We start from the raw sequence: 27,465 nt of genomic DNA, 5'->3' as shown, positions 1-27,465 counted from the left end.
TTTTAGAAAAAGTAAAGCAAATAAATACATCACACCACAAATCATGGCTGAAGGTAATAAATTGTGCATAATTTCTATACACGAGTGCAGTGCCTGTTCAGTCGATTGCTTGGCCTGCAGTATTGATGCTAGCAGCTTTCTCGAGGACAGCTCATCCAAACAAATTCACTACTGCCTTGGGTCCACAGCAATACACTTGCCAAGTGAAAACCTGTTCGATTGAACAGTTGTTGAGAAACTTGAAGGACAGTCATACATACATACATCATACATTTTATCAGTAGAGTAATCCATAATATATGTAATATTTACAAAACCGCCTGCATCATCCTTAAAGTGTGTATCCTCTTAGTGAAAGAAAATTAAAAAAAAATGTTTTACCAGACTGCAACTAACTGGGTCTGAGAACATCTGATAGGGCCCTGAAGGGAATCTTTTCTCTTTTCTTTTTGTTTTATTCTTTCAATGCATTCTCCATTGAAGGACAACATAACTACGGAAAACAGTTTTATTCAAGTGTAATGAGTGCAAGCTGCTACTATACAAAAGTATAACTAATTGCCAGGTTAACCTTATGTTATATCATTGTTTTTCTTTTGATATTCTACCTGCTGAAGCACATTCCTTATAGGCAAATCATCTATTTTCAGCTCTCTCCTGAGCATAGTGAGGCAGTGAGACACAGATGTTCAAATTTCCCACTGGACTCTATTTTTACACACATGCACTTCAAAATGGCACAGAAAAAACCCTCTACGGGCGGAGAAATTGTCTTGAGAATGGCAGTAATTATGCCAACACAATCAAGCAAACATGCTCCACATAAGCCACATCTCAATTTGTCACCCTGTTACTTCTGAAAATGAACAGGGCAGAGGCTGAGCTCTGTAAACACCATTTACACCATCCCTTCAAGTGAGCCTGAGATGCAGCGTTAAAGTGTTCTTGAGCGAGACATAAACTGGGGAACTCAATTATGCAAGCATGCAGTGTATTCAAACCGCATTGTGATGTTGATTTTGATAAGCAATTAAACTTGACAAACGGAAACTTTGACGGAAAAAACAAAGTGAGAAAATGTGTTTGCACACGTTTCCTTTGGTAAATGGAGTAAACAGGGAAAAGGAGTGTAGAACGTTGATCACTTGTACTTTCTATCTCGCTCGCTGCCTTACTTCTGCACTACATCTTTCTCCCTCTCCTCCTCTGCGCCTCTGCCTCCTGCCGTATGCTGTGATACAGTGTGTGACAATACAAACACCTCATTCTGTCACTGTCGTCGTGCTAACAGGCTCATTGGACTGCCTTGTTATCCAACTCAAACAGTGAGACCCAAAGAATCCACGGCACATTTCCATAATGTTATTGATCGAGTGCTGAGACACAATGGCCCCTGGAAATATAAGCACATACCCCGTGTTATTTGCATGTCTATTACCTCAGAAAACTGCAGCTCTCGACATGAGGCAAGGAGAGCCAATTTGAAGCTCTGCTGCACATCCAACATCCCCAACCACCCACACCCACACACAATCCCCTAACACACCAGAATCCTGGCAAAAAACTGGAGAGCAAAGCATTTTGGGAGTCAGGAAGTAATGTAATGAAGGCCAACTGTGTCCTTTAGTGGGTTAAACAGACACACTTGAAATGCATGATGGATCAGCTGTGAAATAGGCTGGAAGGCAAAGTTCAGCAAAGTCAGTGTGACAGGAATTTCAAACAGGATGTGCCTGTCTATCTTTCCAACATGATGTCAGACACCTCCAGTGGTGTTTAGATTGTAAAGAGAAGATAATAGGATCGTGTATGACACAGGTGGCAGATTTAGCTGTTGTGACAGTACGAGAGGATTATAGCACAGAGTCTGAGGAGGTGAGGGGGATCCTGGTGGCTCAGTGAGCTGAGGGCTGTACACGATGTGTACTTGCAGCATGATTAAAAACATGATTATAGAGTATATTTTTAGCTCAGGTGCCTTGCTCTTCCATTCGAGTTACATAGGATACGCTGCTCGAAACACCTTTAAAACACCTCGGTCTCACTCTGTTTTTATTCTCTTATATTCACAAGTTAATATAAGTTTTGTAGGTACTTAGTGGAAAACTTTTAATTTGCCTGTATAAATACCTGCTGATTTCACCGTCTGGGGTATTTGGGTTTGGAGACTACAGAAAGCCTGTATTTTACATTAAATACACCATTCTAATTGTCTTATAGCTAAATTTACAGACATTGTTATTTATTCTACCCTTTGTAAACATAATACAGAAACAGTTTCTTAAACTTGTGTTTTTAATTGTGAAACATCCCAAACATATTTGACAGATTTGGAGTATCAGTTTTTTGTCACATACACATTATTTGTCACTATGATTATACAGATTATGGTGCTGTTGAATATCTGACATTTTTTAAAATTCACAAACAGAAATGTTTTAAATCACTTTCACCTTTTCTTCTTGAATTGAATTCTCTACTCTACTAGAATATCTGTGCAGTCCATACATTTGCTCTTTGGAAGGAATAAACACGGACTGCACAATCATTCCAGATCTTAAATAGGATCAGAACACTTTGTGTTTGTATGAACAAACACCAAACAGAGTCATGCTTCAGTCACTAGAACATAGCTGTTGTGTTTTTATTGGTCTATTATTTAGTTTTTTCACATTATGTTGTTACATTTCATCTTTCAGTCACACACAGCATTATGAGAGCCTAGTATTTACATGGAACAAGTTGTAATACTGACTACTAATTACCTGTGAAACTAATCCTTTACATTGAGACTGGAATATTACTTTCTTGCTCACGTGACATGCCTTATAACGTGAAGTGTCATGCTGAAGTAATGACTGATCTTGATTATTTATCATTTCCAGATGTTGCACAGTCCAGATGTCCTTCAACAGCGAGTGGTACACACATCTGTACCGGTAATTATTTTAGCTGTGATACAATATGTTGGAAATTATATTGGAATTTGATAGTTTCTCTTGATTCTATATAGCTCATTACCCCAGTCAGAAACTGGACACACCACTGGGTCAAACTGTGCCATCCCATGAAGCAGTTACTTTCAGCTGCGCTCAACAGAGCTGCTCAGGTGAGGCTCTTGTCTACACACAGTTTTTGAGTCTGTCTCACACACAATGTATGAAACTTTAAATTCTGTGAGCACCCAATGTTTCACAAATGTTGGAAGTCGACGGCATAATATCATCATTCTGGCTTTGATTTCTATCCGGTTTTATAACATAACTCCACCGTGACCATTGTGAATGTGTCATCGTTTGGTATCCCTGCCGCAGACCTAATCCATCCCTATCTGCAAGCAGACATTAATAAATCATAAGGAGAAGCTTTCAGAAGCTTTAACCTCCATGCATAATTCAGCCTGCACTGATGCTAATGCTACAGCTGCAGCTCCCACACTCAACTGTTCAGTAGTGTCCCACTAAACAGCCAATTAACTGTAATGAATCCAACAAAGTCCACCTCTCAGCAAAATGAAGAGAGAAAGTACTTTCTCCTGAAAACTGTGAGAGCTAATTCCTGATGAGAACTCACTAAAAGTTAGTTTTCACCTTGAAACAAGATGGGAAGTCAGGTGTTGTGTGATAGTTTCACTTCATACTGGATAGCCTTACTTTGAGCTGAGAACTGTGTGGGCTAACTCCAATTGTGATCTTCAATAAATTGCCTTCAAATTGGAACAATTTGATGTAAAGTTTAACTTGATAGGATGCTTACTACTATTCACGTCACTTTGAGTGTGTTGCTGAATGGGTATTACCACTTGAAAAGATAAAAGAGGACAGCTGGAAGGATAAAGTTGAGCGGGTTATTTCAATGTTCAAGCAGCCTGCAATAAACCTTGTCCCCCATGGATGATGCAAACCAAACCCTCCACTCTCCATGCAACATATGATCATAACTTAGACTGAAAAAACCCAAAAGTGAATCATTGGTTAAGTTCATGGAATAAAATTATCCAAAGCAGGATGATTCTGCACCTTTTCGACAATGCCAACGTCCAGTGCAAATATGGAGGTGTGCCCTTTATGTGGTGAGGCAGAAAGAAAGGGTGTGGAGGTCAAGGTGGTGGATGGGTGTGTGGTGAATCTGACGTTCATGTAGGTGACTGGGGTCCAGTTCTCATCACAGACCTGCAGGTCAAATGAGCATTTAATTAACAATAACCACAATCTTTACTTAACCTTGATCATAACTGTAGTTGCCATGCGCAGATTTTGTAGCAAGCTAAAACATTGGCACCAAACCTTTAAAATCTCATATGGTCTATAACTGATTTTTTGCCAACTTGTTGTGAACACAACATTGACATATCGTTTAGTTTTAAGTTAAACATCCAGCAGGTGTCGAACAACATTATATTTTATTTCTCTGTTTGTTTCCGCCTGATGAATGTAAGTCCAATCTCTTTTAGCTCTGTTTTTCGTATCTACCAACGCCTGAGAGAAATATCTGGCTCTTTAGCTGCTAAATGTTCCACATTGTTCATCAGGCAGCGAGCTGTGTCTATCTTCTGATTTGTGCTGAGCATGTAGTAAACTGTGGAGTTTAAGAGCTTTTTAGAAAACAGCTGCCAGCAGCGGGCCAAAACAATGCAATGAGAGTGGTGAGAGTAAACCAAAGCAGGAAAGTTGTGAGTTTAAACTCGCTATAAAGCTCTGTAAAGCCGAGGGAATCTATCAGGTGATAATTCTCTGAAGGTTCATCAATACAAGCCACCCCTTTCACATTGCTTTCATACATCTATATTCAACTCATTTAAAACAGCAACCACCTGAATTATGTTTTTATCAGCACAAACATGTAAAGAATGACTAAAGATCTAAAGAATACTGTTTTATGGTGGTATTTAGGCAACTCTAAGCACTTGGTTAGTGTTATCAAGTTCTTGGTTATTTAGTGAAGAGGTGAACATTACTTAAAACATAATATTTAACCAAAACATTGGTTTTCGTTGTGGTTTTACTTGCCTAACCCTATATATATCTTAACCATAGGTTAATGGAATTAAAGCCCATTAAATGTAAACCAAGGTTTTCGTCTAATATCAACTTCCTTTTCTGATGATAGAGTTGCCAAAACCATGACCTTTTCCTAACCTACTAATAAGTGATTTAGTATGCAGAATGCAAACCCTGCAGTGGCTGCCCATTGTCCTGGAAACCACTGCCCATTGTTCCGAAAATACACAATCTCTGTGCAATGAACAGAAGAACATGGCTAATTATTATGCATAATGATGGGATAACAGGCTGTCGGTCCATTTGTCCCCTCATTCAAGGTTTTATGTGGTACCGAAGATAAAACTTTCTGGAGCGGGAGAAAAAATCAGAAATGACATTGTCACCAAAATCTACTTAGCAAAAATGTACTAGTATACAAAGGAAGTCTAGGAAACAGAGTTGATTCACTACAGAATAATTTAATCAAATATTCTTCAGAGGATCAACTGTTACTTCTTTCCTCTATTTACATAACCATGGCGATTATTGTGGAAAAATAGATATCTTGTAGCAACCTTTTATCTAAACCAATATGCTAATTACTACATGTTCAATTCATTGGGTTCATATGAATGCAGCAGAGGTTTCTTAATAACCCAAGAGACGCAGTGAAAATACCTACCTGTCAACCAGTTCAACAAAGAACATGGTGAAAAGGTTTGAACATGTTTGGATTCATCAGAGGAGTGCAGAGAAAGAGGTGCTGTATGTTAAAGGTTACAATAGTCATGCAATTACAGCCATACACATAACCAGTTGTGTATAATATCAAAGAGACCACTTACATAGAGCAATCACAAGCTGATGGACAGCAGCTCTCAATTGTTGAGCACAGCAAGAGAATATGGAAATAAATAAGTGCAAACCACACACATGGCATCTTCATTCAAAGGCAGAGGACAAAAACACAAGTCTCTGATAAGTAAAATGTGCCAGAAACAATATTTTTTCTCTTTATCCACAAAGGGAGAACACAGTGTCCACTCCCCTCTTGCTCCATCATGAGTCTGAACAGAAACATGTCAAAGATCTACATCGGCTCCACTTACGATGCTGCACCCAAGAGGCTAACCCTCTTCATATATGAATATAATTATTCAATATATTATTATTTCACTGTCTATTTATCAAGACTATCACCATTTCTTTAACTAGTTTGAGTTTTACAGCTCATATCTGAATAACTTTACAGTAGCACTTAGTTATTCATTCCAGTACAGCGAAAGTTTAACTTGGCTCAACTTTTGCTTCATCACAAAGCAACATCATTCGACAAGGCAGTGAATTGGTTTATCAAATACTTGCAGCCACACATTCCTGGTAGATAACATTGTAGAAGGAACATTGTGAGATTGTTGTGCTGTTTACCTCTAAATTGCCAAACGAAGTATTGCTGCTGTTTGCCTTTCCAGAGTAGCAAACTCCAGCGTCATAGAAGGGTAAACTGTTGGGGTGGGCAATGCCACAAACATGTGGTTTTGCTTGGATGATGCACCATTAATATGCTACTTCTGAATGCATTTGAACAACCATTGAAATATTTAGATAAGATTATATTAAACTATATTAATATTGCACACAGTAACTATAGTTTACCATTTACCCATATGTGAGTAGCAAAACTACATATAGCGATATATAAAGATAAGCACATTTACAAACTGAATAATAGACCAATGGGGTGATATAAAAAGAAGGGATGTAAATGTGAAATAAAAAAAACAATATACAAAATGTGAATGTGGAGCAGCTATGACAAGTATTAACAGTTTACACAGAACTTGTCAAACATTAGGCATGTTTCTTTTAATTACTTAATCACTAGCATGTTATAACACAAGTTTCTAATAGTAAATGATGATGTTGGAATTCTTAGTAGCGAAGTGATTGCTGCACACGTACACACAGCAGCAGCAGAGAGTGCAGCACTAAGAAGAAAGTTCATGTTTCCGGAAAGTGAGATATTTTTGGTATTGATCCTTTTTACTCTTTCAATACTCAAAACAATGGGGATCAATGGGGATCGATCTGCCCACCTCTAATTCATACAACAGCAGCAGAGAAGCAGAGAGACAAAAGCATTACAAAGAGTCTTCATGTTTACAGACAATGAGAATTGTTTTTTGTCTATCCTTTTGACCTTCAAACTTGTGGGTGTATTACCTAAAGTAGACTTCCTGGATCATATTTCATTCTCTCATCAGTACCTGTACAAACATGCTTGTCCCACTTGTAGTGTGAGCTAGTCATTCAATGAAGTCTAATTGGAGACAGGCAACAGTTAACATTGACACTTGTTTGTCAGACTTCCCTCTAATCTTTGCATTTTGTCTTTTATTGTGATTAATGAATAATTTCACTTCTTCAAGACTCCAATAAATCAATGAAAAATGACTTGAGGTCCAGAGGTCACAAGCTAAAAAGGTAATGACCAAAACTTCCTTGTTTCAAAATTAAAGCAACCTTTCCCTATAACTTTTAGGAGACACTGTTGGTTGAACTGGACCATTTTTAGGCTGGCAACATGAAGTCTGATCCAGGTGTGTGTGTTCCTTATTCATAAGTGTATCTTTACTTGTCACGACCTTGGACACAGGGAAGGAAGACTCAAATGCATGACGCCAGAAACAGATGTAGAGTGTAAAATAAAATACTTTACTTCTGAACAGGTAGCATAAACTCAAAACGCTCACAAGGTGGAAATACAAAAAATTCCAAAAATACTGCTGACACGCTGGTTCAATACACTGGGACATAACAATACAAACTGTCACAAGACAATTGGAGACAGGACTAGGATACATGAGGTGATTGGGCACAGGTGGAAACAATCAGGGGCGGGGCAGACGCTGACAATGGTGGGAAACCACACAAGGACAGGAAGTAAAGGGATCTGGAATGAGGAAGAAGAGGTAGGTACAAAATCTAACAGGAAGTGACATGACAGAAAGTGACTGACAAGACTGGACAACATGAAAACTTCAGCAAACTCGTCATGATCTTGGTATTCTGTTTCCTGTTTTATTTTGAAATTTCACTCCCCCTTGTGTCATGTCCTGTTTTACTTCCTGTCCTTGTGTTTTTCCCTTTTCCTGTGATTGTTGATTTGATCCTCCTGTGTGTTTCACACCAAATTAAACAAAACAATGTTACTTCATTAATAATGACGTCATTTTTAATGTGTCTTCAAGTTGCATAGACATTGCAGGTGCCACTGGTTCAGTTCTATACCAAGTGTCAAGTTACAGGACAAGCTAGAAAATAACCTAGCTGGTGCATATCTTCCAAGAATAAAATAATTCTACAGCAGCATGGCGCATATCACACAAGATGAATGCTGGAGCAACAAGGAGTAAACCTGACAGAGAACACCAGTCGATGATATCTGACCAAACACTGTGGGCTCTGCAGGAATCTGCGGACTACTTATTTTTCTTTTATATTGTCATTCATGCAGCGCCACACTTGACATTTAAAGGTATGTAAGAAATACATGCAACACAAACAGACACACACATTTCTTCCATCTCACTGAGTTTCTTATGCGTACAAAAACACTGCATGTTTCATGAACGCACACACAACCCACACCTACACACTGACATACATATTCATACATAACATACTACATGAGAGAATTGGGAACGATGTATGTATGAGAAGGTAGAGGCTTTGATTTGCTGTGGCTGTCTCAGCAGGCAGCGTACGACAACACAGCAGTGATACAACGCTACAAGGAAGAGTCAAATTAACAAGCGGAGAAAGGAGGAGGAAAGGGTGGAGAGAGGAAGACAACAAAGTCCAAACAATAAACTGAGAGGTGGGGAAAGTCTGGGGAATGTTATACAGAGCCCTGGCAAACAGTGGGATTACATTTACTCTAAACAGCTCTTCCACTGGCAGCATTTCCACTGGGGAGCACTCCTGACAGCTTCCTGTGTCTTATTTTTCCATTTGAAAAGAGAGGCGCTGTTGACATCACTGAAAAGTGAGTATGTTTTAAAGCTCTTAAAACACCAAGGGCCTGAAAGGAAAAATCTTTTCAACATAAGAAAAACAGGTGCAATACAACAGCTTTTATAACAGTCACACAGAACAGCGGGAAATACATCAGTTCCTGCAACATAAGTGCACATGAAGTGTGGAAAAGTGGCCTACATTTTACTGAATTGTGGGGGATTGTTTTGAACCCGAGTCTGTATGAAGTACAGCCCCACCATGAAATGACTGAAAGTCTCAAAATGTTGAATTCACATCTTCTTCTCCGTCTTGACACCAGGAGATGCAATGATACTCTTTCCAACAAAAAACAGCCTGTCTGTCTGTTAGGCCAGGTTTTAAACAACACTGCAGTATCGTCAAAAAAGCTAATGGAATATGTTTGTAGTAGAGGACCCTTAAGCACGTCTTCTTGAAGAAAGTGCTTGCATCTTGAATGGAATAATGGTGCATGTTACTTTACTGATGGATCCAATTTTCATCTTAAGTCTTAAGACTAATTTAAAGAAGAGTTGAAAAGAGGCATGTGGCGCATCATAATGTTACGAGTAATACATTTCTTCAACATTGCTCATATGTCAAAGGTTATATATAGCACATGCAGACTTCACATGTACTTTATTTCTTTATGTGTGTGGAAAACTTTTATTTAAAAAAGAATAAAGAGAGATATTTAGTAGGATGCTAGTTGCTGAAATCACAGCCTTATTATTGATGTTTCTATTAAATATGTTACATTTAAATAAATAATGTATTAGTTTTTTTTACTTTTTAAAAAATGTATATAGTAACATCAATGCAAATGTTCCTTGCCTTCGAACCTGCATCGTGCTGTGGTGGATATGTTGATCTTGGCACGAGTAGATGATGACAAAACATCCTTTCACATACAGTGCAGTTCAGTCACACCAATACTGCGCGACTAAATGTTGTAATGACAGTCAGCACTGTGACTTGTACACTGCACAAATACATACACTCTATGACAAAACAGCAATTGTATAAAATGGGAAGATTCCAGGATTTAAAGGGCATCAACAAGAGATTTGTTTCTTCTTAAGCCAGACGACAGATGTGGCAGTGTTGGTGCTATCTCTCATAGGCATACCATTCTGACACTAGGGAGAGATCTGCGTATAATGCACATGGAAATGTAAATCTGAGAATCGTGAAATGACTCAAAAGATAATGAATCTTGCTGGAAAAATCTATGAAAAACAAATAAACAAAAAAAACTTCTAATACTGTTCCTTTGTCACAGAAAGGACCAGAGAAGGATTTTTCCAGCATTCTCCTATCTATAAAGTGGAGTGTTCATATAAGTAAAAATGATCATAAACAATGTTGAGATATAAACAGGCAACATACTTCTTCAGCTATTATGTTCTGAATAATATCTGAATTAAATGGCTGCATTATTAGAAATGTAATTTATAATTGATTTAATGTAAATTAAATTAAATTACCCTGAAACAAATCAACAGATACTATTACATGTATTATTCAATTGAATGGCTGATAAGTTACAGGCAGAACATAAAAATGACTCCAGCTGCAATTACATACGTTGAAGCAATCAGTTTCCTTGGTTCTATATTAAAGCATCATATGTTTGGATGATGCTGGACAGTATCATTTGCAATGCAGGAACAGATTTACAAACAGCTTTTTATTAACCAAATAATCTACATTTGTAGCGCGACAGGACATATTGTGGATTTCGCATCTGTGATCAAATTGGCATCATAGAGTCATAAAGTCAGAAGATTAAAGTAACTGACTTTTAATATAAAATACAAAAATACATTTGTAGCTTATATTGAATGCATAAGAAAATTAGCTGTTATGCAAAACTTTGTGTGACTTTTAAATTCATGAAGTGGGAATATATTCTGTGATTGTACATTCCGAGTTTAGGTTGCTTGTTACGGCCATGGCCTTGTTTATCTGCGGGGATTACTTTGTGGATGCATGCACCTTGTGTCCCTATTTAGGTATGCAGGTTTGGATGTGTGACCGCCGCCCACTTGATTGGCTGTGACACTTCCTCCTCCCACCTTGATGAAGACCGGCTGTGATTAGTGTGCACCTGTTCCGGCTCTCCAATCCGAGGCGCACTGGAGAGACCGGTGGATACAAATGCCAGGCCAGCTCGGACAGTCGGGGCTGCTGATGTTGTCAGCCTCATACTTGAGTGTGTGTGGATACTAGAGTATCGTATCTTGTGGGTTGAAATTCTGTGTTCTGTATCCTAACTAGACTAGTGTTGGAACTAGATTTACCGTTGGCGTAAATTGATTAGAAGTTTGCAGCGTTTTCTGTTAGGCACGTTAGGGTGCCCCGGCGCTGTTTTGTGTTCTTTTGTTGTCAAGTTTTCAGCGAGTTTGTTTTGTTAGTTTGGCTTTTCTGCCTTATTTGCTCTTATGTTAAGAGCCCTCCTTTTGTTCTTTGTGGTGTCGTTAAAAGCAATTGTCTGTCAAATTGTCCACCATATTTAATAAATATCTTATTTTGCCATCAACATCTGGTGTATGTTACTCCCTTTTCCCTCGCCGAGTCGGGGTCGTAACAGTGCTGCATTGTTTATAATGTATACCGATTTTTGCAACTCTGTGGTCACCTTGCTAATAGTGTGGCTAAATATTACATCAAACACTGGTTGAGCTGCTAGTTGTTATAGAACAAAAGAGCAACTGCTGAATCTCCAAGAAAACCAAGAGAACTCTCTGATATGGTGTAAAAAGAGCAAACAGTGAACAGTGAGGCTGATATCAGTGCGATCACATTATGCATTGTGTCTTGTGAATCCATTATGTTTAGGACGGCAATCTGAATCCGTGCAGGAATGGTGCCTCTGGCAATAATACAAAATATTACTGACTGAATACATTAAATGTCTACTTCATGAAAATCTTACAGATTCTAAATGCTATTTTAAATTCATTACATTTGTATTGTCTCCGTTCATATTTTGCATCTTGTGCTGTTGCAACATGTGAATTCCCCCTCTGGGGATCAATAACGTCTTATCAGGAACATTCTTTGTTTTGGTGGGAAAAAGGAAAGCTTGACACACTACTAACACAACTCTTTAATTGAACCTTGACGGGAATTGCAAGTTTACAGGCTTAAAAGAATATTTCACCCTCAACATGATCATTTGTATATAAATGAATCACAACTTATTGAAGTAAATGGGGGTCGCATTTAACAAAAGCAAAACTACAACATCTGTTTACAAACTCACAGAACTCTTGCAGTAAAATCCCAGTTTCATTTATTCAATTGATGTTCACTACTTTCCACGCATTTCCTTGTTGCTAAAACCTTACTATTAGAACACTCTCACGCTTGTGCAGGCATGCTACTCATCCATGTGAGAATACAAATTTACCCTAGGTTTACAATGATTGGGGATAAATATAACCCTTTTCTTCTTATTCATTTATAGAACATTTTTCAGTAATAAAAACAGTCTGTAAAGTATAGTTGATATGAGTAATGAGGTGTCCTTTCACATCTTTTGTTCTTTTGAGCTATAGTAGCACAGGGGACCTGAGAGCATTGCGATTGGTGAGAGAACAGACAGCAAGCATCTGTCTCTCTCTCTCTTCCACTTCAACACATCCCCCAACATACACGTTCACACACTCTTACACATGCTCACACAGCAGTCCGGACATCTGGTGGGGCTCTACTGGGTCTTGCCACTGTGGTACTGGGACTCTTACAAGGACTAAAGATACTTCAGTGGTAATGATACATCCCTATTGGCCAGACCGGGCAGAAAAACAGGAAGTAGGGACAAGACTGAGGGTCAGAGAGGTCATCCATCTTGGGAAGGTGATTTAAATACAGTAGAAAAGAGTCAGAGAGATACAGAGAGATATAACGTCCTCTACCTGAGGTCATGGCAGGAAAAGTGAGTAAGTTTTAGGCATTGACTAGATTCCAGAGACAAATGTAATTGAACTGAGATGTGCTTTATTTAAAGGTGATAATAAAACATATATAGCCTATTTTACTTATTAATATCTCTATGAATATATGTTGTTGATTTCAAACCACCAGTTTTATTATATATATTATGTTGTGTGCTATAATGTTATATGCAGTTTTTTTCTAAGAAACATATAAATAGAGAAGATATATTCTCAGACAAGTGAACAGATTACTGCAGGGTCAGACGTTTTTGCTAATCTTGTGTACACATGCTTTGTAGATTTGTTTTAAAAAATGTGTCCTGTTGCAGGTGTGTGTGGTGTCGGGTTAGCCAATGTAGAACATTTAGTCCTGATAAAATCAGAACGAGAACTGTGTTTCAAGTGTTGCCCCTTTGTTGTGAGCTGAGGACTTTACAGATAACTGAGGGAGAGAGAGGGGTATGACATGCAACAAGCACAATCATGTAACTGCTGTTACATCATCACAGCACAGACAAAAATGTGTCAGCAAAAAGAGTATTTGGTTGTTTTTAATTGTAGTATAAAGATTCATCAATCCAGTCCAAACATTTAGTTATGTTACCTGTTTTAACAAACTTGAACAGGTATGTTGAAATGGATTTTACAAATAAAATATATACTTACCAATGACAGGGTTTCCTCCGGGGTTAAGGGTAACTCTGAAGGCTTGATTCCAGGTGTGGCGGCCAGGGGGAGCGTCACACGGGTCAATGTAAAGAAGAACACCTCCAAAACCCAGCTCAGACAGTAGGGATAGCTGCGCACACAAACATACACACAAAGGAACATGAGGAACATTTGGCACTTGCAATGCTTTAATTAAGTGGAAAAAGACAGAGGTTACACAGTAACACACCAAAATGATTAAAAAACATTTTCAGTTATTTAGCTGTTGGATGTTTTGGAACAAGCTGAAAACAACGGTGACGTATTATCACATATGAAGGTGTTAAGACGTACAAAAACTGGCAATTTACACATACAGTAAACTGTATCTCTAACAAATCCTAAGGGAAATCTCTGGAATCCTTATGTTCATCACCTAGTTGCTCACTTTGAATGTCTACTTCATTTGGTGATGGGCAGGTTGTGTTGGGTAAACAGCAAACAGGCTTCCCTTGACCTGAAGTGCTACGTGAAAATCAGTTTGAGTCATATTGCACAGGTTGGAAAGAGAAGATGGAGTTATGCATGTAATAGTTTTCTACGTCTCCTTATGGTCCATGCTTGCTTCTTGAATAAAAAGAGATATCTGTAATAACAGAACAAAAGCTCAAAGGTAATCAACAAGGTCCACCATCTTGCTACTACTGTTGACTTCCGTTGTGTATTTTGCAACATCCTCATTTAATGACGCATTCCTGTTTACAATCGTTCCGCTCAAAACTGGTAGCAGCAAGGTTCTAAGAATCCAGAAAATAACTAGTTCAAGAACCCAACCTGTGGCTTGGTCTCTAATACTTCCCCTTTTAACATTGATCCATTGATAATATAAAATGAAAGATTAATGCAGTGTTAAAATATTATATATATTTTTTTAAATAAAAGAAAGGACATTCAATCAAATTTTCTTCAATGATATGTCTCTGAAAAGCTTTGTGAATGTGACTTATTGTACCTGAGATTATCATATTGCACTGGAAGTATTTATTGGTTATACCCGTAACTACTGTTATTATCATAATACACAATGTTTTAGGACAAACGCTGTCTTTGAATTGCAGTGAACATATGCACATAAAGGATGTGTGCTCTGGATGTCAGTGTGAACAGTGAAATAAGGGATGTAGTGAGGGGAGACCTTTGACCCAAGACCTTATCCTACACATCATGGTAAGTAGAATACAACTAAATACTTTATGTCAATATTCAGTACATATGAAAATATACTGTGATACATCAACTTTCACACTCTTTATTCTGTTCTGTTAACATACTATAGATGTTTTTTAATAACTGATGGTTCTGATGATGATGACTTTAGATTGTATGGAGCCAGTTTACAGGTGAAACACTGTCCTCTGTTTCTGTGGAGCAGGTGGCTCAGAACTACACACTGAACCTTTAATGTCTGTGAGTGCTTTGGGCTTTTGCACACAATGTTGCAAAGCAATGAGCAGGACGGCTTTTTGCCACTAATGGATTATTATATATCTGGCCCACCCCAAAACTGTGCAACTATTTTGTGTTTATTTAATTTAGTAAACTGAACAGTCAATTTCACGGATTTTCCAGGCCTAATATTATCCTTATTAATGTAAGTGACAATCACGTCATTTTACTTTTCCGCATGTATTGTGGAGAGATGTTGACTGTAAGCAGCACTAAGGTGGAACTATTGACACAGGAGCAGTTGCGCTCCGGGTTGTTTTAGGGGGGGAATCTCCGCCCCCTCCTCAGAAGCAATCTGGATGACGAACTGAATGCTCTGTGTCTTCATTGCTACTGCACTCTATTTGTATTTTACAGGTTAGTTGTCGGTGAAAATGATCAATGTCAACTTCTTTAAGCTGAGCTTTATTTGGACGAGTGTTATTAAGAAATTTTGATATTGTTTTAAGCAGTTTGTCGAACTGTAGAAACTCTATGATACGCCGCCACTGTCAGCCGGCCGGCTGTTGACACGCCCCAGGTGCTTGTTTTTTTTTTACCTGAGTATAGTCGTACAGGCAGGTCACCAAATTACTTTGCACAGTATCTGTATTTCGTCTACTATGTGTATAAATAGCTAAAATTAATTGATACATTGTTCAGTGCTGAAAAACACAACAGTAAGATGTTACAGAGCTGTACTTGTTAGTGTAAAATGTTGATATAGTAATGTATGTAGTTTAAAGGTGTATTTATCGATTTGAATAGATCGTGTGCATGTGACGTCACGCTTACGTCCCAACCCGTTAATCAGCCATGTTGGTTGGTATACACAACCAAGACTGCGGCCGTTCACGTGGGAGTTGCTGCAACGCTTCGTAATTTTCTTTGTATTTAAACGTCTAAGATTGAAAGAAAATACCAATCGTGTGCGCAGTGTACAATTGTGGTCATAACGCTACTCGTTACCCAGAGAAACGGTTCTTTAGATTTCCTAAAATCATCACAAACAACGATCCACAAAAGAGGGATGAATTGCTGTCTACCGAACGCCGTAAGGTGTTGTTTAGCAACATAACTCGTAAGGATTTAACAGAAGAAAAAGCACAATTCACCCGTGTGTGTGGCGTCCACTTTATATCTGGTAAGAGCTCATGCTAAAGCTATGTTTTCAATGTTTACGTTAAACATTTGTGCTTATGATATACCCGAACACTGTAAGACCTTACTTCTCCAAAGAGCCTCTTTTCTTCTGTGCATGTTTTTGTTTGGCTTATTCTTGAGACTACTTCACTTGCGAAAAGCAAAGCACCAATGTGAGAACATGCTTCGCTTAATCCAGCCATACAATCACAGTGAGCGAGGATAACATCGCCGCTCTTCTCACTCACCAAACCACGGCTTGAGCGATGTATCTCGAGCTCTTTGAGAGTGATTTACACGGGCATGGATGAGCACCCTGTCATCTTTCAGTGGGTTGGTAAGAAGACTACCAACCCAGCCAGAAAGAAAGAAATTATAAGCATCTAAGTTCTTGTATGCCTTCATTTGTGCGTTGGTTGCCCACGACGTTTGTAGCACAAGGTAGTTCACAATATCCGGATATTCAAGCGGCGGTAATGAATCTAAATCCTCAATATAATCCGATGGCTTTAGTGTTTACAGGGTCACGGCCGCAAATTTGGACTTTTCCTCTGAATCTTGCCTTTGCAGAGGACTCCAGAGAGTCACAATACTTTGAAGAAGTCGGAGTTGTATTGTTGTTGTTGTTCGCTTTAGACGCCAGTGTTGATTTGTATATCATCCAACATGGCGTCGCACGCATACGTCACACAGTTTTGTCACATGTTTGCACACTATCTATGGAAGCAATGTGGATGACGAACTGAATGCTCCGTGTCTTCATTGCTGCTGCACTCTATCTGTATTTTACAGAATAATTTATTGTTGCTGTGGTATCAACTTTGGGACCTGTAACATATACATTTGGCATCAATTTGATGAAGTACATTGATTGTCAGGTATTTTCTAAATTGTACATTTCCATCTGTTTATTTTATCCATAAACATTTTCTCTATTCTACTTTCCAGAAAACAATATACTGTATTGGAATATACAGTATATTGATATCATTACATAAACTGTCCTCCACCACGAGTTGTGTAAGGGTCACATTATCAGTGATGCTTCTCCATGTGACTGTCTCCTTGCTCTGAAAATAAAAGTGTCATGCAGTGGGCAGTAGGTGTATGTTTTTTTTAATGTATTTCTGGGTCAGTTTACCGCACTCTGTGTCTTTGTAGTAAATGAATATTAGTGTAAAAGTGGTGACATGTCTGTGGTGTTCATGTGCTGTACTTCACTGAGAAGAATGTACAAATACTTCTTATATATTATCTTTTTGAAGTCAGTCTTTCTTTATATGGCTGCTTGTCCTCCTCATGATGATTAAAGATTATACTGCGTTGGTGTTTATTTATCCCACGTTACTGGTAAAAGAGAATAGTTGCTGGGTGGGAGGAAGTGTGCTGCAGCTGCCACAGTGCACAGCAGTATTTCATTGTTGTCCACGGGAAATGTAGCGTCCTTGTTTTTTATGGGAGTGGATGACTATTTTATTGAATATGTGACACCAACCACGGTCATTCTCCTCTCATCACAATTCTGTCCTTCACTGAAAACCAGGACATCACACACACACACACACACACACACACAGAGAGAACGTCATGCAAACACTATTGCACATACATACATACATTCACATGGGAAAACTCCTGCTTTTGCATACTGAAGGCCTTCACTTACCGGGGGAGTATATTTCCTGCGATTAATTTGCAGGTCGATACATCTTTTTGAACGTCTTTTTTTTTCAGGACTATTCCGTGCCACGAATAAAGGCAGCAACCAATCACGCTGTGTATTTAGCATTTTCCTATCATTTATCTGTCACTCTCCCAGTGTGTAAATGCCCTTAGTTTCATATGAACCTAATTAAAGAAGAGAGACATGCACATGACTGACATTCACTTGGAAATGACAGGTATACGTGAAATGTGTGTAAAACCATTAGTCCACACATGACAATATACTATAATAATGTAATACTGTGATCCTATATTGTGATGATCTAATTAGTTGGTGCTAATGGAACCAAATGACTTAAGCTAACATGGTCAAAACGTGTACCGTGTTTGTGTGTCACATGAATCTAGCTGCATGTGTAACATTGGGCCTGCAGTCACCGTCACACAATCATTAGTGAGAGTCCTAGGCTCATCAATCATTCTCCCCCAGTTCTATGTAAAGGGAGATCATTTCTCTCAGCTGCTGACACACAAGCATTATGAAGCACACATGATCAAATTTGTCACAAACTGTGTGCGAGCAGGAAAAATGGGTCAGCAGCCTGTTGCTAGGAGCGTACAATGTGGCAGGAGGTGCCGTCTGATTTAATGGATTTTTAAAACTCTAACTGTAGAAATGTAAATGCAGTATGTTGACCCCTATTTAAACATTTCCTATCTTTTTTTTGGTAACCTCCATTTTCTCCTGTTATGGCTCATTAGCCTGTCATTTCTCACTAACCTCACATTCAGAAGTAGAGTAATGTTCATTGAATGAAGCAAAGGAAACAGATTTCGTGTACATTTAGGGCAGTGCTGGCTCTAGTGGCTGTAGCAATTATAACGGAGGAAGTCAGGAAACTATGAAGAGCGAAACACTTCACGTGGGGAGGAGGTCAGTGTGGATGGATGGGTCAAAAAAACGCCTAACTAAATGCCTAAAAGTGAAACCTAACTCCAGATTGATTTATTAATCTCATTCATTTTAAGATGCGTATTTAACTTGCGTACATAATATAGTTACGTCACTACCTAACTAACTTAACTTAAGTCACATAACATTCGTACTTATTTTACCCCAAACTATTTCTTTCCCTAAACAGACCCAAGTAGTTTTGTTGCCTAACCTAACCAAGTAGTAACGTAATGTACTTAACTTATGTACGTAGAGTAACGTTAGCCCTGTGCCCTGTGATGTTAATAAGGTATTCAGTGCGTTAAAAAGTGACGCTAAGGGGTCCTGGCCACAATCCAAAAACAGACTATCTATAGACTTTGATGCTTAACTTTTAAGCCATCATGGATGAGAAGTCCTAAAAGTACTCAAGATGGCTCTCATGTGAACACATCCACCTCCGTGCAACCCCATCCCCTGATGAAGACTGTGTGATACAGTTGAAAGCTTATGTCCTCGGTCAAGAATGTGTTCTGATGATTAAAAGGACAAATCCTTTACTTTTACTGCTACTCATTAATTTAAGATTAAAGCTGTGTATCAAATTCATTTTCACTTTTGACTCCTCTTCAATTGGAGGAGTAGTCAAGAGGATATGCGAGTGCCAGGAGCCCTGGGATCAGATCTATTAGCCAGCTTCTTAATGATGTGCATAAAACAAATGCATACAATAATAAATACGGAAGTGCAATTCTTTCTAAAAAGTTACTCAAATTCATGTAAGACAGTGAATATAACTTGTTACTACACACCCCGGTCAATCCGTTTAGAGCTCTATGTGAGTCAGTGATAAATGCATCTTATTCTTCCCTTTCAGCAAAGGACTTATTTACTTCTAAGTTGACTTCTTAGATCATTGTTTGTGCTAAGTTTGACAAAACATTCTCATCTTCAGCTTCATTTAATGGCTTTTTCCAGAATTTTTAACCAGATTCAGATTTTGTTCAGTTGTAATAAAAGTAGATCTGTTGTAGCTGTTACAAGCTAAGTAGTAACTTGACCTTAAACATATAAGTTTGAACAAGAAAACCATCTCAACGCAAAGTCCATTTATTAGTTTATCTTCGAAGTTTGAAACATACAGGCACATCATTTTAACTTAATTGTTGTAGCCTGAATAGTGTGAAATATCTTTTTTGCCCCATATATCATTTTAATATCAGCAAATAAACATAAATATGTCTTTTGACATGGTTTGAGGTGTTTATTTGATCACCACTGTCTTTTTGTCAGTTTACTGCAAAAATGTGAAGCTTTCATATTTTCTGGTAAAAAAAGGTTCTGCACTGGTCTTTGCTTCCTCCGGAGTAAGAGGAATTAATATAATATAACATCGTATAATTCAATATCATTATTGTGCAGTATCACACCTAATTTGACTTGTATGTTTATATTATGAACTGACATTCATGGACACAACTGTATCAGAAGCTACTTTTGGTATAAATTTCCATTACTCATTTCTACATTTAGTCCGCATGAGGTTTGTATAATTAAATTACTTTTAATTGAATTGAAACTTAAGCTAAACGTATCAGTAATTAACATGTAAGTAGATATTTATGTTTTAATTAACTGGATTGGAATTTATATTTTCCCTGTCATCGTCTAATTGATAGGAAAACTGCTTTGAGCTGAATGTGGAACACATCTAAGCAGGAACAGGCCTAATCAATCATTGCGTTGCGAATGTAATTTCTTATTAAGGCCGATGGATTCAGACAGATCTTTGCGGATACAGGAGTCAGGTATGATACATTTATTGAAAAAAATAATATGAAGAATTATGTGATGCATGACCAGCCAGTGTAAAAATATGTGTGCAGCAATCTTTATTTCATGTATTTAAAGGCCAGTGAGCTATATATGGATGCAAGTATATTAAAATACCCAAGATCAATTTGGAAATTCTGTTTTAAACCCCCTCGTTATAGAAAAATCATTTTTTGAGTCATACCTTGCACTTATTTTTAAAGATCAAAAGATCTAATTCCTCTGTCTGGGCGAATAGTTTTTCCTGCTGCAGGATTATAGTATCAGATAGATCTCAAGTACAGCATTAAATCACACGCATGTGATTCCCTTATCAGCAGAGCAGAGCGACAGAACTTTGCAAAGATTTGATTTGATCTTACCTTGTAGAGTAGAGGTGCTTGGCCAAGCTTGACCACAGCAATCTGGTTGGTGAGGTTCAGGCTGTCTTTGGCTCTCCTAAGGTCGTTCACGCTGGCATACTGCACATCCACCACCTCCCCCTGGTGTGGAGAAACAGCACAGAGGATGAGGGAGGGGTCAGCAGTAACTAAAATCATTAAGCCCTTTAATTAAACATGTTCCCAAGAGTTTGTGTGTAATACTCCAGGATTTGGATGTCAGGAAACCAATGTGTTTATATGCCCCAGTCAGCTGTGTGCTCTGTGTATGAGCGTACTCTGCATAAGAGCAGTTTATAGAACCTCAATACTTTAATACTGACCAACATGTGTCAAATTTGTTTTACATTTAGTTTGAGCAGATATTTACTTTTAATTTTACCAATTTTGTACTTTATTTTATTTGGCAATGTACAATGTTGGCTTTCCATATGAACACTAAAGAGGCATATTCTGTACTGTGAACCCTTGCACATTTCTGCACAATACTACCCCTTTAAAACTGCACAGCTGTTCCACCTTTAATTCAACTGTACATATTTTTTTCAGTAATGGGTTATATTTTTATTGTATTTTCTTTTTTGGTTATGTTTCTTGTACACAGCTTTATTTAATTTTATAGTTTTTGTAATATAATTCTTTCAATATTTGCTCTTATTTTTCCATTTTAATTTATGTATGCACCATTATACGCCAAAGCAAATTCCTTGTATGTGAAATCCTACTTAACTAAACTAAATTCTGATTGTGATTCTGTTTTAATTAACAATGTTAACCACGTGTTTAAAACTGCGACCATTAATTTTCCTTTGTAACGTGTAGGTACCGTTTGCCCATTGAGGTATTGATAGGTAACGATAACAACTGATAACTGCCATTCAATAGGCTGATAACATTTGAAACGGTGGTGGAAACCGTTGTACAATGTCATCTGTGGCTATGGAAAAGCCTTTCAAAGTCTGAGAAAATAAAGCGTCTGATGTCCCAGGGGTTATCTCTGCTTGTGCTCAAAGACGAAACAAACTTCAAAAAGCTTCATCACAAAGTTGCGGGTGTGGAGTTTGAAAGACGTGGAAGTTTACCAGGTTGGAAGGATCTTACAAACAGACACTATGGAGTTGCTTTATGGGATAATGTAGGATTCAGTGATTTTAGAGCTTGTCAGGTCCTGTCAGGATTTCTTGTTGCTTTGATTTTGACCGTTCCTTTTAAAATATGTCTTTTGTGTGTTTCCTAATTTTTTTGGAAGTACAATACTAAGTTGCTGGACTACCCCTCTAAACATGGCTGTGTTGAAGAGACTCTGACAAATTGTTTGTTAAATGAACGTACAACAATGGTTTAGAAAACAAAATGGGTGCCCTGCCAGCTGCTGGAGCAGGCGAGGTAAGTCTGAGTTCTTACAACCCAGGTTCAAATCTACCCGGCGACTCTTTGCTGCATGTCATCCTCTCTCCCTCCCTTTCCTTTCTGTCTTTAGCTGAACTATAATTAAAGGCAATCAAAAATAATCCTAAAAATAAAAGAAAACTAAATATTATTATGCAACATAGGAAATAAAAAGTATCATATTTATACATATTGACACCAGTTTAAATTTTTTTTTTTTTTTACATTTAGAGGAATTAACACAATTATTATATAATCTGATTACTATATGGCACTGCACCAATTTTTGACTGTGTGTGTGTGTGAGTGTTTTAGAGTGTTTGTGTGTATATATGTGTGTGTCTGAGCGGCTGACTGAGTTATCATATCCCAAATTACAGTGACCTAGAAGTGGTTGAGGAAAGTCAAAGCATTACTTTTTGGGGTCTCTCTCTCTCTCCCTCTGTTTGTCGTCTCTCACCCTTGTCTCAGTCCCTCTCGCCCTCCCTCACTGCATCACCTGGACCTGATTAATGTTTCATGTGGCCAGGGGGCGAGTGTAACACGATGCTGCAGTGGAGAGAAAGCGAGAGAGAGAGTGAGTGTGTGTGTGTGTGTGAGAGAGAGCACATCTTTTGCATCAGGGGAGCCCAGGAGAGGAGAGCAAGAGAGATTTATCGCTCCTGCCTGCATTTGCATCATAAAAGTCCTCCATTTAAACTGCAGACCATGGAACAGTACAAGACGCAGCAAATTGAAATATAGGAGAATCTCAATACGGACTTGGATGGTGCTGCTTGAACTACATCCATCCCTCTCTCCTCTCTCCCTTTAGTCTTTCGTTTCATCTCGGCGAGGTAATGAAATTAACAATGTAAGTGGCCTCTGTCTGGCAGAAGCTGTGAGCATAATTCTTCTGTTGAGATGATGAATAATTCTTTTTAACCCAGATACGCATTCACACAAGAATTTGCTTGAGTTTTTGAAGGATGATAAGGGGACCAACATATCTTGACGGACTCTGTCAGTGTCTAATATCTTTCAACATTTTTACAGTATAACATTTTTCAATATTAAATGTACCTTCCACAGTTGCATTCTGGCATTTACAGTCCGTTATGGAGGATTACAATCTCATTGAAAGCCACGCTAATGAAATGCTTTAATGTGAGTTAGCAGCTTTATAATGGGAGGGGAGATACCTGTTAGGCTTTACACACTGACTCTTGAAGCTGGATGAATAAAGATACATTCACACTCGTCATAACATAAACAATTGACCAAGGCCTGTATTTATCATGTGTCTTAAAGAAGGAAGTCAGTCCTAACTGGCTCAAAGAGTGACATATGTGTTGTCTTATTTCTAGGACTAGATCGAAGCTTCAGTTAGCAGTTAGCTGGAGTTCAGCCACAGCACCGGGGAACTGAAACCTCCCTGTTGCTGCCGTTCCACAGGTCCAGCAGCTGTGACTGCAGGGCTGGAGCTGGTTCTGGCTGCGCCGCCACCGGCAATATGAGACAAATATGCAAAGTTTTCTAGTTTCTGACACTTTTGTCCCATGAGACAATTGATTTATTTATACTTTGTGTGTAACAAAAATACAAAGATAAAAATGTTTATTTCAATGCCTAAACATTGTTGTGCAAAAACTAATTGGAAAACAATGCAACATTAGTTTAGCAGGTTGTTACCACCTCTGTATGTGTTTTACACCACTTGTTATTAGATCAGTTAGTGAGGGCTTTTATTTGTGTTTTTGTTTGAAAGGACATTAATAGCCAGGGCTAGTTTTGTTATATTTATTTATTTTGTTTGGCTCAACCACTTCCTCACCCTTACGTTTTAGAGTTCATTGGAATCAGATTAATGTTTGCAATACACGATTATACACGTTCACTTTTACTCTGACTTGATCAATTATTGGTTGTTGTGTTATTGTCTCCAGCTTCCCCTATCTTCACCTTGGGGACGTAACAGACACAAAAAAGTAACTTCGAAAAAAGTCAACAGATCTAAGTTCAGCAGAGTGAAGGAGGTACAGCAGCCCACAATGTAATGTCCCCTGATGAGGACGCAGCGTTGCAGGATGTTAATAAACTGAACTTAAATAACACAACAACTAATGCAGATAATACACATGACTCAAAGGTTCTCAGTGAAAGCTTTCATTTTGGATGTCACCTGCTTAATTCTTTTGTAACTAGTTACCTACATTATTTGCCCATGCACATAACACCTACACATACAATGTTTGCTCTTTTCAACGTTTCAATTTTTACTGTTACTCCAAACTACAGCTGTCAGGAAATTATTTATTATTATTATTATTATTATTATTATTATTATTATTATTATTATTATTATTATTATTATTACTACTACTAGAAGTGTTGTAAAACAGTGTTGTTCTCTCTGAAGAAAAGTCCCTGTCCTTGAGGCAGCTGTAAATAATATCTCTCAAGACTTGCTCTGAGGTAGAAGTCATTTTAGTCACAGGTAAACTGTGACAAAGTGTCGCTTCCCCAGTCTCTCTTTCAGAGTGTGTAAAGGGAGGGGAGATGGAGAAGCCATGCAGGGATGAGACAGAGGAGGTCATGGATTGTTTCTACAGTCTACTGATTGAAGGTTGCTCAAATCAACCCTGTAATCACTGTAATCACATTATCACCTTATCACATCAAGTAAATCAAGTTCCTTCACAATCACACTGTCATTATGTCGGACGACAAGTAGAGGCAGGCTGAAGCAGGGACATTGTTGGGAAATACATTTTCTTCACTATTGCTGCACATGGCAAGAGGTTGAACTACAGTAAACCTGAATTCCAGAGATATAGTTTTATTGATTAAAGGCAAAAAACTTGTTTCAGTTGTCATATCTTACAAAATCAAAAAAATAAACTACAAAGACCAAAGGATGCTGAAATTATCTAGATAGATATAAAAGGAAATAACCTCATTGCCTGTCTTAGGAATTTAGGAAAATACAGTTTTATGTATGGACGTTGTGGCAGTTATAAATGGTAAATTCATTCCTATCTATATTCTGAAGGTTTATTACAGAGGGCTTTGTTCATACATTATTCAGAACCTGATTCCTATAAGATTTTATTCAAACTTTGTAAAAATAGATTTTTTTTAGGGCTGTTGACAGCTTTTTCTGATTTATGGGGGTATTTCCAAAATTCTCTGAGTTAAAACCTTTGACTCTAATATGTCAACAAAATGAAACAAGAATGTTGAACCTGGCTTTATCCAATGGTCAGATTTCTGTTCAGAAAAGTTTTTTTTAAAAGGGACATTTTCCACCATGGACTCAGAAATCAACAAACAAGATATAATTAAAGTTTATTTGTATTAGTCTTGTAACGGTTCCCTTTTCATTGCTTTCATTGCTTATGAATGAAGTAGCCGTACGGAAAGGCAAGCATGGGTAGGCATGGAAACCACAGTATACAGGACTGTCTCAGAAAATTAGAATATTGTGATAAAGTTCTTTATTTTCTGTAATGCAATTAAAAAAACAAAAATGTCATGCATTCTGGATTCATTACAAATCAACTGAAATATTGCAAGCCTTTTATTATTTTAATATTGCTGATTATGGCTTACAGCTTAAGAAAACTCAAAAATCCTATCTCAAAAAATTAGAATAGTTCCTCAGACCAAGTAAAAAAAAAGATTTATAACAGCAAAACAAAATCAAACATTTGAAAATGTCCATTAATGCACTCAGTACTTGGTTGGGAATCCTTTTGCACGGATTACTGCATCAATGCGGCGTGGCATGGAGGCAATCAGCCTGTGGCATTGCTGAGGTGTTATGGATGCCCAGGATGCTTCAATAGCGGCCTTTAGCTCATTAGCATTGTTGGGTCTGGTGTCTTTCAGCTTCTTCTTCACAATACCCCACATATTCTCTATGGGGTTCAGGTCAGGGGAATTGGCAGTCCAATCGAGGACAGTAATGCCATGGTCAGTACACCAGTTACTGGTGGTTTTGGCACTGTGGGCAGGTGCCAGATCATGCTGGAAAATGAATTCCTCATCTCCATAGAGCTTTTCAGCAGACGGAAGCATGTAGTGCTCTAAAATCTCTTGGTACACAGCTGCATTTACTCTGGGCTTGATGAAACACAGTGGACCAACACCAGCAGCTGACATGGCTCCCCAAACCATCGCTGACTGTGGGAACTTCACACTGGATTTCAAGCAACTTGGATTTTGCTCCTCTCCAGCCTTTCTCCAGACTCTGGCGCCTTGACTTCCAAATGAAATACAAAACTTGCTTTCGTCTGAAAAGAGGACTTTGGACCACTCTGCAACTGTCCAGTGCTTCTTTTCCATAGCCCAAGTCAGACGCTTCTTCCGTTGTCTTGAGTTCAGAAGTGGCTTGACCATGGGAATACGGCTATTGTAGCCCATTTCCCGGACACGTCTGTGAACAGTGGCTTTTGATACCTGGACTCCAGCTTCAGTCCACTGTCTTTGAAGCTCCCCCAAATTCTGGAAGCGACTCTTCTTCACAATGCTGTTAAGGCTGCGGTCATCTCTCTTGGTTGTGTAGTGTTTCCTGCCACAATTACCCCTTCCAACAGACTTTTTGTGGATGTGCTTTGAAACTGCACTCTGTGAACAGCTTGCTCTTTGAGAAATTCCTTTTTGTGTCTTACCCTCCTGATGGAGGGTGTCAATGATGGTCCTCTGGACAGCAGTCAGATCAGCAGTCTTCCCCATACTTGTGATTTAGTTTACTGAACCAAGCTGAGTGTTTTTCAAGGAAACCCTTGCAGGTGTTTGGAGTTAATTAGACGATTCAAGTGATTCGTTGAACACCCTACTAGTATACTTTTTCATGATATTCTAATATTTAGAGATAGGATATTTGAGTTTTCTTAAGCTGTATGCCATAATCAGCAATATTAAAATAATAAAAGGCTTGCAATATTTCAGTTGATTTGTAATGAATCCAGAATGTATGACATTTTTGTTTTTTTAATTGCATTACAGAAAATAAAGAACTTTATCACAATATTCTAATTTTC

General features: G+C 38.2%; 1 protein-coding gene across 1 annotated transcript in view; it reads right to left on the bottom strand.

Moving 5' to 3' along the window:
* The window catches only part of naaladl2 (N-acetylated alpha-linked acidic dipeptidase like 2), a 323,222-nt gene that overhangs the window by 212,882 nt on the left and 82,875 nt on the right, over nt 1-27,465 (bottom strand). The window contains exons 5-6 of the mRNA XM_029428942.1: nt 21,035-21,154; nt 13,631-13,763 (exon numbers count right to left, since the gene is read on the bottom strand). Coding sequence (XP_029284802.1) covers nt 13,631-13,763; nt 21,035-21,154 — 253 coding nt within the window. The remainder of the gene's footprint in view (nt 1-13,630; nt 13,764-21,034; nt 21,155-27,465) is intronic.

Source organism: Cottoperca gobio, chromosome 4 (assembly GCF_900634415.1).
Source record: "Cottoperca gobio chromosome 4, fCotGob3.1, whole genome shotgun sequence".
Lineage (NCBI taxonomy): Eukaryota > Metazoa > Chordata > Actinopteri > Perciformes > Bovichtidae > Cottoperca > Cottoperca gobio.
Note: the sequence above shows the minus strand (reverse complement) of the source record. Positions and strands in the feature narration are given on the sequence as shown.